Here is a 13,518-nt window from a genome sequence, read left to right on the forward strand (position 1 = left end):
CAAACCCAAAATTAAAATCCAGTTACTCTAATTTTTTTTCAATTTTTTTTTTTCTTGTTGGAATGTCTGCACTTTCATTCTCTTCCTCCCTTACGACATTATCCTTTTTTTTTTGGGATAAAGAGAATAAAAATGACAGCAGTAATGACAGCAGTAACGGAGCAGCATCAGCAAAAGCAGAGTGAAAATCTAATATGCAGAAAGACCAATCTGTTCAACTATAATTCGCTGCAGCTAAATCCTTCACTTCCTTCAAATAAATACGTATCAAGCACAAACACAATTGAATCAGAAACAGAGAAAAAAAAACGAAGTCGAAGTATTCTACATGGTGTATCAGAGAATTCTCAACAAGGAGGGTTACTGGGCCTCATTTATACGTTGATTCTATACCTTATTCATATTTTGTACATGTCTTGTGTTGCATGTAAATCATTACAATTATACCTCAGCCTTAAATTACAGACACTTTGCGCAAAAGAAGATGATGCAATCATATTACAACGGATACTGTATGATAAAAAGCATTTGACAAAGATACCGAAACACTTGACCATCAATATCTCGCGAGAATTATCAACGACAAGAAATCTTCAAGATTGGGAAACGATCAAGTATCAACTTTCGAAGGCGACTTGTTGGGCTTTTGAGTTTGGTATTCAGGAAGTGTCTGTCTATGACTCTTTAGGTATGTATATTACAGTATAAATAAAGGGGTTAGTGGGAGGGGAAGGCCAGCAAATAATCAATGAAAAATCGTTACTGATTGGCTGTATGATTTTTGCCTATAAAAGGAATGATGAAGTCTGTTGAAGTGGACTTGTATAAACAACAGTCCACATTATTACATGAATGGATCACTGAAAAGTCACTCAATCTCAAAGAAGAACAGCAACAAAAAGGTAATATGGTTATTCCATCATTATGTAATATACACTAGAATGGGATCTGATAAATATTGTTATTATAGATTTTAAGTTTACAATTCTGTCAGCCGAAAACGGAAAGAGGCAGATGAGATACGTAACACAAGAAATTATAAAAAAGCATTTCAATGATGACATTAATGTTGATCTGGTAGATAAATACATGCATAGTAAGTTGAGTAATGTGCACGATAAAGTAGAGTGGGGGATGTGATATTAACTACGTAGTATTTATAGCGGATACCATTTCAGATCCAGATCTCATGATCGTTTATGATGGATTGCCTCATAATTACATCTCATTAGACGACTATCCGCCTTGGTACATCCGATTGACTGAAATAGTGTAAGTTCTGCTGAGAATTCTAACAACAGACCGTGGCAGAGGCACTCACAGACTTATTTCACTTTTTAGCAATTGCACTAGTTGTCACTGCTTGGACTATAATGTATTTTCAAAATGTCTGTATAAGTTTTCTAAAGTGGAACAAAGATTCGGACGATAGAAGGAAGGGCAGTTTTAGATGGCATCAATAAAGTGTTAGAATTACTAGGCTCCTGTACAATAGAATTTTATAGAAGCCTTCACGAAGTACAGGTATCTCCACCGCTTAGTACAGGGGAAGGATACTCCCATTCTGTGCCCTTAAACGCCAAGCTAAACGATGACTTTTTTGGTTTTATTCTTTTTGTGTGCTGAACTTTGTTAGAGGTTCGTACACGTTCTGTTTCAGTTTTATAAAGGCGAGTTTATCCAATCATACAAAGGATAAAATAAACTGCTTCCTTATTCATAATTTACCTCGGAACAAAATAAGGATATCATCACGTAAGTAGCAATTGAAAAGTTCAAATGTATGAAAGCAAGCGTTTTTATTACAGTAGTCATGAAAGTAAAGACGGCAATGTGTTATAAGGACTGATTTTGAGCAAACCAGAGTAAGAAAGAGTCATTACACTTCTTTTTTCGCCATGTCAGTTCAGCTCCTTTCGACGGAATTTTAAAAAAAAAGCAGTAATTTCGTGTTGAAAGGACAAAAATTGCTTCTCCCCATCTCGCTTCTCTTTTCTTGCACTTTTACACATCTTCTATAGTCATCATAGGCATAGAATATGTCTGCAGCAACTGTGCCTCAAATAACATCGACCAAAGACGGGAAAACAAAGCTCAAATATACAAAAGAGAAGTTAGCGAAACTGTATGGCGTTGATCTTTTTGCTGCAGTTTCATCTGCCGGGATGGTGGCTCCGTTCATTGCTATTGTTGACAGGTAAACACACTAACGAAAAGTTGCTTTCGTCGACGATCAAGCAGAAGATGCTAAGTAAGTTATTCTTTCTTTGCTCGCTCGAGAAAGGTCGATTATTGAAAATTTGAATGGAAAACGAAAGCTTATGGACGGTTTGAAATACGGACTTCGATCCTTTGCTTCACAACCCTTCACATTCACAACCTCACGACAGTTCCGTATTGTTCTTGGTCTCTACTCCTCCACCTATCTTACGGCTAACGTGGTCGATACCACCTGTGAGCAATACAATGTTGATCCCACCTCTTCCTCTCTATACAAATTCATTGCTACTTCGGCTGTCAATATCGTCTTATGTGTCGCTAAAGATAAAGTGTTCACTCGCATGTTTGGTCAGGGTGCTGCACGCCCGTTTCCCAAACTAAGCTATCTATTGTTTGCCGCTAGAGACTCACTAACCATAGCCGCCAGTTTTACCGCACCATCTTATATTGCAGGATGGTTGCAGCGACAGCAATGGACATCAACAGAAAAATCTGCAAACGTAGTATCACAATTAGTGTGTCCATCAGCCGTGCAGTTTATCAGCACACCGTTCCATTTATATGCATTGGATATGTATAATCGACCGAGTATAGCATTGGCAGCAAGAGCACAGCTTGTGAGGAGCGAGTATTTAAAGAGTTCCTTAGCAAGAATTGCGAGAATTGGGCCAGCATTTGGTATTGGAGGTGTTGGTAATCAATTTTTCAGAAGCTTTAGAGATCAAGTATAGTATGATGTGTTTAGAAAAACAATTCGATGAGATCAAACTTTTTTTTGTACTTTTTAAGGTTTACCATTTTTCTCACGGTTAAAATGCACACAACCCTTCCTAAGTCTCAGTCCCGTGTTGCATACATTTGAGATATTTATGACTGTTCATTAAAGTTAATATTCCCTTATCCCCTATCATCCTTACAATATTTTCTTGAAACTAGAATTAATTCCTATTGTATACTGAATAAAGGAAATAGTAGAAAGAACATCCAATATCCGTCCACAATTAGGTACCCTAAAAAAGTGAACATAAGCAAAGGACAGTTAGCTATCATGTTGTACGACACAAGCATGTAATATGTACATCTATTTATTCCTCAACGCAAGCAAGGTTAATCAACGATAAGCATGTTGCTTAATAAGCAAAAAGTTGGTAAAAAATTAAAAAAGTGAAGAGAGTGGGATTCGAACCCACGCCTCCGAAGAGATCACGACCTTAACGTGACGCCTTAGACCAACTCGGCCATCTCTCCACATATTTTGTTATGCGTGACGTAGATTGTCATAGTAAATTGAAGAAAAAGCCGGTCACATGATTTTATAAGCAGCGCTGGACCGAAGAGGGTGTATCTAAGAGTAATCGGAGAGTAGAAGTATGTAGTAATAGCTTAATCTGGGGTATTTAATGAGATGAAGTATAATAAATAGAACAGGGCCTTTCTCCATCTATAATTTTGTACTATAAAGTTGGTCAGAGCTTTATAAATTCTCATTTACGATATAATCCATATCAATTTAGTTGTATCAACAAATAATTGATAATTTTTAAGCAAAAATTATAGCACGTGATTTGTTTTCGGAATGACAGTTAACGAGTCGAGACTGTTCGGCGTGGAAGGGATATAAATAGATAGATGACAAATATCTTTTAAGAAAATGAGCTATGCCAACTTATGATTCAACTGTTACCAAAAGTCAACAGTTAAACAACGCAATCTATACGAGGAAACCAAATGTATTTATTTTATGGACTACTATTTCTAATGTGCTAATTCTGTAGTGCCAAAAAATGCATATTGAGGTGGGTGTAATTAAAAAGTCAGGTACGTCATCTGAGAAGTTGAAGAGGCCTTAAAGGAGGGATGGGTGTAGCTCAACAGAAATCATCGAAATTACATAGTATTTAAAAAAAGCTGTAAGAATTAATGATGTTACTACTTATACAATTCTTTCACGTTATCAAACATACCAATTTATTAATTATATAGAAAGTATGCATTCATAATAAACATGAATTCAAGTTTACAACTATATGTTATTTCGACACTCAACAACAACGGAGGATTGAAATTGATACCCATGACAGCGTCAACATCTAGCCTAGCAGTATACTAGTTTAAAACTGTTATCCAAGATAGACGTAATGTTCGTTCTTGCATATCAAAATCTTGACCTTTATCTTTCTCCTCGAAGCTTTCAGCTTGCTATGTATGAAGCCAGTCCAAGAGTGTAAACATCAATTCATATACGTGCTACCATAGATAGTATCGTTCTATTTTTCTTTCAACTTCGAACTTTTGTATCAAAGATACTTCTTTCATCCGAAAGTTACGCTTTGCTTTTATTCTCTAATGTTACGACCTGTTGAATTGTCAAGATGTACATAAATTTATTACATGCAAAAAAGTGCTCAGAATGATATATTCTATAGGTTTGTACAATTATTCTTCGTCCTCATCCTCATCTTCCTCATAATGAATAAATGATTTAATTGATGTCAATTCAGTTTCCAATTGTGACACTTGTTCCTTTAATTGCTTATTGTCGTTATTAACAACGGACAGCTCTTCTTTGACAGTTTCTCCATTTGTTTTCTATTGTAAAAGAGGGGATTAGTATTGCCGAGTGAATTACGTACAATATCCATGGCTAATTGACAACTGTGCCCTTTTGACTTACAATCGACTGTAGAAGAGCTTCTAGTTTCTCCAACTTGTCTTCGAGCGTTTTAATTTGGGTTGCTTGCTCGTCGATTTGTAGTTTGTAACTTTGTACAACTTCTTCCGAGATAGACGATGCAGGTGTAGCTGTATTAGGCGATGCTAACTCTTTGATAGCAGCATTAGAGGCTGGTGTATTAAGTGGTGCTAATGCGTCTATAAAAAAAAAAAAAAACAAAAAAAAATAAACCACCAAAACACAGGGTATAAAAATTAGCTGAAAGAGATGGCAATTATTGAATGATACAGAATGCATACCTTGTTTCTTTGATCGTGCAGTAAAGCTGTTAGGCTTCTTCTTGAGTGATTTATGAATATGTTCTGGTAGAAGCAATCAAAAAAAAAAAAAAAAAAAAAAAAAAAAAAAAAAAAAAGACAATTAAACAACAATGCATTGGAGATTTTTTTTAAAAAAAAAAAAACCAACTCAATCCTTTTACCATATGTTGATTTGAATAAGTCCACAAAAACGCTATCGAGCAACAATGACGGAAGCGAATGCGTTGTAACGGATATAGATTCATCTTCGGCTGAAATTTGTAAATATTGTGGGGCGTTTATAACAGCTGAACTGTCCCGCAGACGCGCTAAAGAACTATGAAATTGATCCAAGCGGCCAGAATAAATCGCTTGCAGTTTTTCTCTTTCCAAAGGTGTCGATGGCTCTTCATCAAATTCATAGGTAATGCCGAGCAAATAGGCAACAAGACCTTGAACTATAGCGTCATTAGTTGAAGACTGCATCTCTTGGATTAGCTGTTTGTGGGGAGAAAAAAAAAAAAAAAAAAAAAAAAAAAAGTAAATATCTAAGCTTGCTCTTTTCATAATAATAAAACTGCTTACAAACTGGACGTGAGTGCTTTCTGCTAAAAACAAACTGACTGAAGTTGGACTATCAAAAAGCCAAATACACAATAAACAGAGATAGCCGATAGGTATACGTGGATTTGTCGATGAATTCTTGGTAGATATCAATAACTGAGCAATAATATGGTGCATCAGAGGCACTGGGTCTTCTCCGTTTGCTACATCCCCGAACACGATATTCCCGGCAATTTTCTTAGCCTGCTCATTATTCCTTATGATATGTGATAATATGTCACAAGCGAACCATACTTTATAGGGGTCATTTAAGGACCTTTCCCAATCCTCGATTATTGCAAGCAAGAGCGATCCTGCGGAATGCGGTTTATCTAGGATATCAAAAGAATTTAAATGTCAATCATCATATCGATAGACCCGTTATTGTTGCTTTACCTTTGTAGTGTGTATTTGCATTATCTTCTGGTGGTAGATTCAGGGTAGAAACTAAAGCCAGTTGTGCATCTGGATTTCCGTTCAGGTAAGAGTATACGGTATATGTGGCTGCTGCTCGACTAGAATAGCTGTAGGATACACCATAGTCCTCATCTACCGCAACTGCAATCAGTGATACTATAGCAGGTCGTGGAAGTGCAGGCTCAATCGATGTGTCAATCTGACCTTCTTCGGTCAAGGCAGGCGGACTAGCTACGACAACCTTTGCAAAAATATCTTGGTTTTCGGTATTAGATGCTAAGACGTAAGCAATAGAATATAAAGCTTCTGTTCGAACAATCGAAGGCACGTTGGAACATAAACCTAATTGCACAATGGGGAGTAGAATGCCACTCTGTACCATCACTTTTTGATTAATTGGTGTACTGCTGCTGTCAGGTTCAGTGAGAATGCGAATCAATTGCAATACTAATACTGTATTAGCAACTTTTTGAGGAGGCCAATCTTCAAATGAGTAAGGTACATGATCGGCATCGCTATCGCCTACATATCCTAATAATCCAGGAATCTGTTGTATACAGCTAGTTTCGCGAAAGTAGACCTATCAGAAATTCAGTCATATTAGTCACGCTCTTCTAAATACTCGGCACCCAAGAAAAGAGCTTTACCTGATCAGACACATTATATCTTAGAAGATTATGCATTAATGTAAGGCTATCCTGCACAATGATATCTCCAGAAATGCCCTCTTGCTCCTCGATTATTGTAAGTAATTTCTCAAATGTCGCTTGAAACGTGACAATTTTTTGTATTTCAGTGTTGTTGCTGGTCAATCCAATTAGCAATAGTAAACTCTCTAATGCATGAAAAGTCTTAACGATTAGAAATCGTCCAAGCTTGCCGTCAGGTTTCTCTTGTATGGTATTATTACCGTTTCTAATGATATCTCGCTTATCATCGAGCATTTCTACAAGTCGAGAAATACCCATTGGGTTTGTCAAGATACATTCTTGGATACGCTTGTTTCTGTTGTTCAGTAAGGCAGTCAAAAGCTTGATAGCATTGTAACGAACGTAAAAATCGAACTCTTCCAAAATATCCAACAGAATTGTAACATTATTCTCTTCCTTTTAACAGAATTCAGATTGTTTGATAATGTAACTGAGAAAAATTCATCATGGACTATAGTTTAATTACCTCGAGAAAATAGTCTGTAAATTTGAAGCCCTTATCATCTTTATCATGCTATCAATTGACCAAAGTTTAATTCATTCAATTCTGAATAAACTATTTTTTTCCTCTGACTTTTTACAGTACGCATCAGTGTGTCATACCTGATTATGGACTGTGCACAGAATAGTGATAGTCTCTAGAATTGCTTTTGTCATGTCTACATCGCTGTAATCGTTATGCAGGACCTTAATTAATCCAGGAAGACTTTTGTTTCCAACCTCCTATTGTATTTTTAATAAAAGATTATCGTGCCAAACTTAGTTGACTATGCTAAAGTTGCATCTGCAGAAAACATAGACTGAAAGCGAACCTCGGGCCAATCTCTGACTAATCCTTTCAAACTTAGCACTCCTGCTCGTCTATCTTCTAATAAGGTCGCGGTTTCGAGACAATCTGTCAACTTTTCGATAGTCTCATCCGCGGATTGAGGTTGACCACGGTCACCTCTTAAGGCTGTATATCCTCTTGAGAAAAAGTCCATCGGATGGCTATTCTAACAAGTATTAATGATGTTGCTTTCGCAAAAAAATGAAAGGAATAAAAACTGTATCTGCTGCTGCATTTTATACATAACTCTGTTGTCTGCAGCGTATTTCTCGGAGATACATTTTATCCAATCAAGGAATACTATTTCAATGAGAGGGCATTATTCTCTCGTCCACCTGCCCACCTACAACCTCCTTTTGTAGCTAAATGATAGAATTTATAGGGAAAGATGTATTTAAACAGTTGATTTGGGGATAAAAAAGACATCGTCGACTATGTGTTAAAATCACCAGGCGTACTGTTTACTGATTCGTAGCCTTGAAAATTAGTGTACTAACTTCAGGGCGTTTATATTGTTTTCTTGAAGGGGTGACTGAACATTGAACCACGTATCACTGATCCTGAAAGCAATAAAAGCCTACGAGATGCAATTCCCTTTGATCTTCTATCATTGGATTACAGATATGTGAGCAATGGCATACAACAATTTGAGAAGACTTCTGGACTCTTAGCAATAAGAGTATCTATTGAAGGATGATCTTGAAACAGATATAATGACCGCTTCAGAGGAGTACTGAAAGAATTCGTAAATAAAGCATGCTCTTTAAAGTCTTTTCTGGCCATTGGAGATATAATATATACCACTTGATGTGTTAAGAATCCACGCAGATCCCAAACAATTGATTTATCTGATGATGAAGTAAGTTTTAGGCGTAAGTTTAGATTGCTGGTATGCTATTTGACGACTTGTGGCAGCAAGTAGTGAGCGGTACCGTGTGAATCTACTGTACGTTATTGTTGAATTGATATATCCTACATGGGCGAGCATTACTTTTATTACTTAACACATGCCATATAATAGCCTACTATATTAAAGAACTAAAACTATATGTCCCTGTTCAACCTTGTTGTATCCAAGATACAATTATACGTCTTAAACTACAGAACGACTTCAGTACCTGCTTGACCATCTGATACACATCTACTTTGACACCCGCTTGCGGTTAAGATCTTATCATTCTCATGATAGTTTTAGTTCAGTTGTATTAATAGTTGAATACCCGTTAATAACCCCGTTTCTCATATAAAAGTATCATTCTCAACAAACTTGAATAAAGAGCATCTTTGTTGTGTCTGGTCATTTTACTGTCTTATTTTATTTTTATAAGTCTTTTAAAGTAACTGGATATATCAATAATTAAAGTAAAAATATGATAACTTCAATAATGATAATAAAAAAAGAAAATAAAGACTCTGAATCTTTTGACTAAAACTAATATGAAAGATAAGTGTATATAAATTGTCTTGTAAGCATATGAAAGTAGTTAAGTTTATATATGAAATTATGTAAAAGGGGTGCATTTGTTTCTATGATTTTGCTGGTCTTGAACTCCGCTCTCGGTTAAAACTTTGGCTAAAATATTTACCCTGTATGTTGAATTATCAATAATTTTACTCCATGATAAAATATGTGGAGAGATGGCCGAGTTGGTCTAAGGCGTCACGTTAAGGTCGTGATCTCTTCGGAGGCGTGGGTTCGAATCCCACTCTCTTCACTTTTTATTTTTTCCTTGTATGAATGTAGTGTATGAAGCTAATGGTGGGGACAAGTTTTTTAAAGAAAAAAAAAAAAAGACGGAAAGACTATGAAGTCAAATGTAACAAGGGTATACTACTTAACTACAGCAAGTTAAAAAAAAAATTGATTAAATTTAAATACGCAAGGTACTGAATTCAACGATTTCTACGTTGATTAAGGTAAAGAACCTCATATCGAATATTTATTTTGGAGAAAAAAGGGACAAATACCGTTCGCTTATCTAGCAGATTTGTTAACAATCATGTAGATATCGATAAATCTAAGTGAGCAATAAAAGCAAAAATAAGATGAACTCTAACCAGTTGTTGTGCTTGAATACTATGATACTCCAAGAATCGTGTCTACCTACGGTTAAAATGGTAGATCCAGAAAGTGGTTGTTAAATTTTAATAACAAAGAACACGGCATTTTAACGAGGAGATTTCACTATGCCATTGCTTGTCATATACAGCGAAACAATTATAGGGTGACATGAAATGACTATCCTTCAGTTTGTCTCAATTCTTCACTAAGTTATTATATTATATATATATATATATTCTTTTTTGGACGTGGAAGGTACCTCAAATGATTGGTATGTTGAACAAAGTGATGCTTGTTAACAAAAATCTGCAATGGATTCACAATGCGTGGCATTGAAAGTCATTTTTGGTATTTTATAATGACCATCTTACGCTATTTTGTAACTTGAGCTTATTATAATAGACAAAACGAATCTAATCTACCTACATTATTCACGAGTACGCATTTTAAAAAAGTGGGATCACTTATCTTTTGTACTCTTCTTTATGTTTTTTTCTTCCTTACCTTCGGCTGATTCATTCCTTTTCATTTACATAATAGTATCTTTAGCATCGGAATTGATTAATCTCGCGCAGTCTACCGTGACAGAAAAGGTTTCATAAGATATGTTCTTAAAAGGCGGTGAAAAAAGAAATTGCCAAAATCAACATGATTTGGCTTGATCTATATCGTTTTTTCATAAATGAAACAAATGTTGCTACTGAGCAATTTCGAAAAATGCTTTGTTCTGTTTGTTGAATCAATATATCCTACGAGCACATATACTCATTTTGCCATATGCCTTAGACATAATGTAGCTACTGATATCACAAGCAAAAGTTCTTTAAAAAAGATAACCCATTCATCTCAACAAAAAGAAACTAACCGCTGAGAAGATTATCCATACTCTCATTCTATCTTGATATTCTGCGTTTAAAGCAAGGTCCAAAGGTATGTAATTGAACACACTGTTTACCAAACAAAAATACGAACAGTTTTTACATCTGCAAATTTAAGAGTTATTATTTGTTAAGCGCGAGATGTAATGTGTAATATAGTCATGACAAATAGGCAATATATGTCATTTCTTTTCGGTACCAAGGAAATAATGCAATTGCTGCGACCTTTGAGATATACCCGTGAAGGGATTGAATTTAAATTCAAGTTTATCAAAGTATATTCACTTTTAACTAGCTATCTTCCTAACTTTGGGAGCTATAGTATTAAGCGTTGGATAAACTCAACATTTATTACATCATTGAGTTCTTGCTCGAATTAGCAATTCATCAATCTATTTCATAACAGTATTCACTTCTTTCTAAAAGCATTTCCTTCCTTTTACTACTTAACGTTGGAGGCTGGAAAAGAAGCTCAATGATGAAATAAAATATAAACTGAGTGACTGGTTTAAATCTATTATTTTCTTTTGACATTTACTCAAAAAATCTTCCCACTTTGACATTCTTCCCATAACTGCTTTTAATGTCTTAACCTTCTAACAATATGAATCATAATCGTCAATCATACCCATACCAGCAATATCAGCAGTACTATCAACAATATTATTATAATGTTAATGCTCCACCACAAGTACCTCAAGGTGACCCGTCTGCAGCACTCACTTCTGTAATGTTCCAGTACCAACAACCGTCATTACCATTATCGCCTTCGCAACAACAGCAATTACCGCAACAACTTAACTATCACTATGGACAACCGCCGCCGACATATCCTTATTCTAATTCACACTTAAATGGAACTCACAATAATTACATGCAATTTCAGCAGCCTTCCAATCAATATTATGCAGATTATTATGCATTGCCTGATCAACGTTCGATCGTCAAATACGACGACCTTAGTCAGCCAATAACAGATAATAATACAACAAAAGACACAACAAATAAGCCTGAACAACCAAAAAATAGGTAGATTTAACCGATGTTTTGACAAATTCGCTTTTGCTTACTTGTTTTTTTTTTTTTGTTTTATCTGATTAGATCGAAACTCTGCTGCAATAAATGGCTAAAGTCATCAACAGCCATTGCTCAACATGAAAAATTACATATAAAATGCCCTAGTTGTGATTTTATGTGTCTACCTTCCGTAATGGCGGAACACGAGGAAGTTTATCATGGGAAAATAAATGAAGATAAAAAAAAGAAGCCGTAAGTCAAGGTATATTACTCTAACCATTGATCATAAAGCAGTCATTCAACCCTACTTTTATTATCGATACAGACCCAAAGCAGACGGTATTGTGCCACCGAATGCGCCTAAAATTGAGACACCCGAAGAATTGGAAGCATGGATTGCAGCAAGAAAAAAGAATTGGCCAACCAAAGCCAACCTCGAGCGGAAGCAACAAGAAGAAGCAGAACGAATTGCAAAAGGAGAGCTACCGAAATCGAATAAACGGCGTAAACTGAATAATTATCAACAGCAAAGGCAACAGCAACAGCAAATACTACAACAACAACAGTTAAATACTGAATCACTGGATCTAGAAGCTTCCACGTCAACATCACTAGTGGCAGCAGCCTACGATTCTGATAATTCGGACGATTTTATGGATCCGGAAAAGGATGCCATTACATCTAAAGATCCATCGGCTATGGGCAAAATACTCTTACCGCCAGAGGAAATTCCACGCAAAAGATGTAAATGGTTCGCTTTGGGACGCTGTAAGAAGGGTGATCAGTGCACTTTCCTTCATCAAAAACCAGAACACAAAAAAAATCAGCCGCCTCAACCGAAAAGTGCTGTTACCTTTAAAAGAAGGCCTAATCTTTTATACAAGGTAACGTTTGCTTATGAATTAAACTTGGCTAAGCATCGAGTGCTAATACTTGAAAACTTTGTGTTTAGCTGTTGGAAAAGGAGATTCGGCAGGAAAAGAGTGCTATATTACAATGTCTTAGATATATAGTGGATAACAATTATCTCGGCGAAGGAGGCAGCCAAAAAGCAAATCAAAGTGCAATTTTAGAAAGCAATAAAGAGGCGATAGAAACAGAGTGCCTAACAGATGCTCAAACGGGTGAAAATATCGGTAAGCGTTCTGCCTCCACTGGTATGATTGTGGCAGTACCCACTGTATCTGACGCAACAAGTACTGCTGATTGAAGTTCCAAAGTTCTACTGTATTTCTTTTTTTTTTTTTTTTTTTTTTTTTTTTTTTTTTTGAAGAATAAAGGTTTATTCCTTCGCAAAACCTTTTTTATTTGGCCGTTCGATCCAAGAACGTGTTTTTTGAAAACGAACATAGGTTATGTATATGAGACGAAGATAAGAGAGTTAGGGCTGGCTCGCAAGTAACAAACTGTTTAGTGAATTCTGTCATCATCTGATAGTAGATCGTCAATTAACCACACTATTCAGTTTCTACGTCTTTTTAAAGGCGGTGGTATTTAATTGAACAATTCATTAACAGACAGTTTCTGGACCTTAAAGGGCTGTCAAAATGCGTATGTGTTGAATAAAAAGTGTGACAATACATGTGTGTATTTCAACAAATTAAGAACAAACGTGATCAGTATTACACACTGCCAGTAGCAAACAAGGACAATACGCTACAATGAAGAAGGCTGGTTAGTAAAGGATGTCTATCTCCTTTTTCTTCTACTTCAGGTCCTTCTACTTTTTTTTTTTTTAAACACATCATTTCCACTTTGGTCACAAAGTCAACGACCTTTCAGTGAAAGGTTTATACCAAAAGGAAATAT

At 35.8% G+C, this 13,518-nt stretch overlaps 4 protein-coding genes and 2 non-coding genes across 6 annotated transcripts; 4 read left to right on the forward strand and 2 right to left on the reverse strand.

Annotated features, from left to right (window-relative positions):
- Positions 1 to 93: 93 nt before the first annotated feature.
- BDF20DRAFT_393775 (Decaprenyl diphosphate synthase-like protein) lies at positions 94 to 1,736 on the forward strand. Its single transcript, XM_053075355.1, has 5 exons — positions 94 to 688; positions 795 to 902; positions 971 to 1,096; positions 1,164 to 1,272; positions 1,342 to 1,736. Exons 1-5 carry the CDS (start codon positions 133 to 135, stop codon positions 1,430 to 1,432), a joined length of 990 nt encoding a protein of 329 aa, XP_052938323.1. The 5' UTR covers positions 94 to 132; the 3' UTR covers positions 1,433 to 1,736.
- A 244-nt stretch (positions 1,737 to 1,980) lies between these two features.
- BDF20DRAFT_860382 (uncharacterized protein) lies at positions 1,981 to 3,186 on the forward strand. The gene is made up of 2 exons (XM_053080514.1): positions 1,981 to 2,197; positions 2,285 to 3,186. Exons 1-2 carry the CDS (start codon positions 2,040 to 2,042, stop codon positions 2,949 to 2,951), a joined length of 825 nt encoding a protein of 274 aa, XP_052938324.1. The 5' UTR covers positions 1,981 to 2,039; the 3' UTR covers positions 2,952 to 3,186.
- A 199-nt stretch (positions 3,187 to 3,385) lies between these two features.
- BDF20DRAFT_t53 lies at positions 3,386 to 3,468 on the reverse strand. The gene has a single exon. It is a non-coding gene; the product is annotated as a tRNA-Leu (tRNA).
- A 1,188-nt stretch (positions 3,469 to 4,656) lies between these two features.
- Positions 4,657 to 7,906, reverse strand: BDF20DRAFT_817278 (p115 like vesicle tethering protein; the record flags this gene model as incomplete). Its single annotated transcript, XM_053077235.1, has 12 exons — positions 4,657 to 4,779; positions 4,877 to 5,022; positions 5,194 to 5,256; positions 5,376 to 5,564; positions 5,646 to 5,691; positions 5,779 to 6,128; positions 6,193 to 6,793; positions 6,861 to 7,048; positions 7,124 to 7,319; positions 7,390 to 7,437; positions 7,527 to 7,646; positions 7,754 to 7,906. The coding sequence occupies 12 exons, from the start codon at positions 7,904 to 7,906 to the stop codon at positions 4,657 to 4,659; spliced, it is 2,223 nt and encodes a 740-aa protein (XP_052938325.1).
- A 1,478-nt stretch (positions 7,907 to 9,384) lies between these two features.
- BDF20DRAFT_t50 lies at positions 9,385 to 9,467 on the forward strand. Its single transcript has one exon. It is a non-coding gene; the product is annotated as a tRNA-Leu (tRNA).
- A 1,775-nt stretch (positions 9,468 to 11,242) lies between these two features.
- On the forward strand, positions 11,243 to 12,940 carry BDF20DRAFT_860386 (uncharacterized protein). Its single transcript, XM_053080515.1, has 4 exons — positions 11,243 to 11,721; positions 11,794 to 11,961; positions 12,035 to 12,593; positions 12,662 to 12,940. Exons 1-4 carry the CDS (start codon positions 11,297 to 11,299, stop codon positions 12,917 to 12,919), a joined length of 1,410 nt encoding a protein of 469 aa, XP_052938326.1. The 5' UTR covers positions 11,243 to 11,296; the 3' UTR covers positions 12,920 to 12,940.
- Positions 12,941 to 13,518: the final 578 nt, after the last annotated feature.

Source organism: Mycotypha africana (assembly GCF_025528875.1).
Source record: "Mycotypha africana strain NRRL 2978 chromosome Unknown BDF20scaffold_3, whole genome shotgun sequence".
In the NCBI taxonomy this organism is placed as follows: domain Eukaryota; kingdom Fungi; phylum Mucoromycota; class Mucoromycetes; order Mucorales; family Mycotyphaceae; genus Mycotypha; species Mycotypha africana.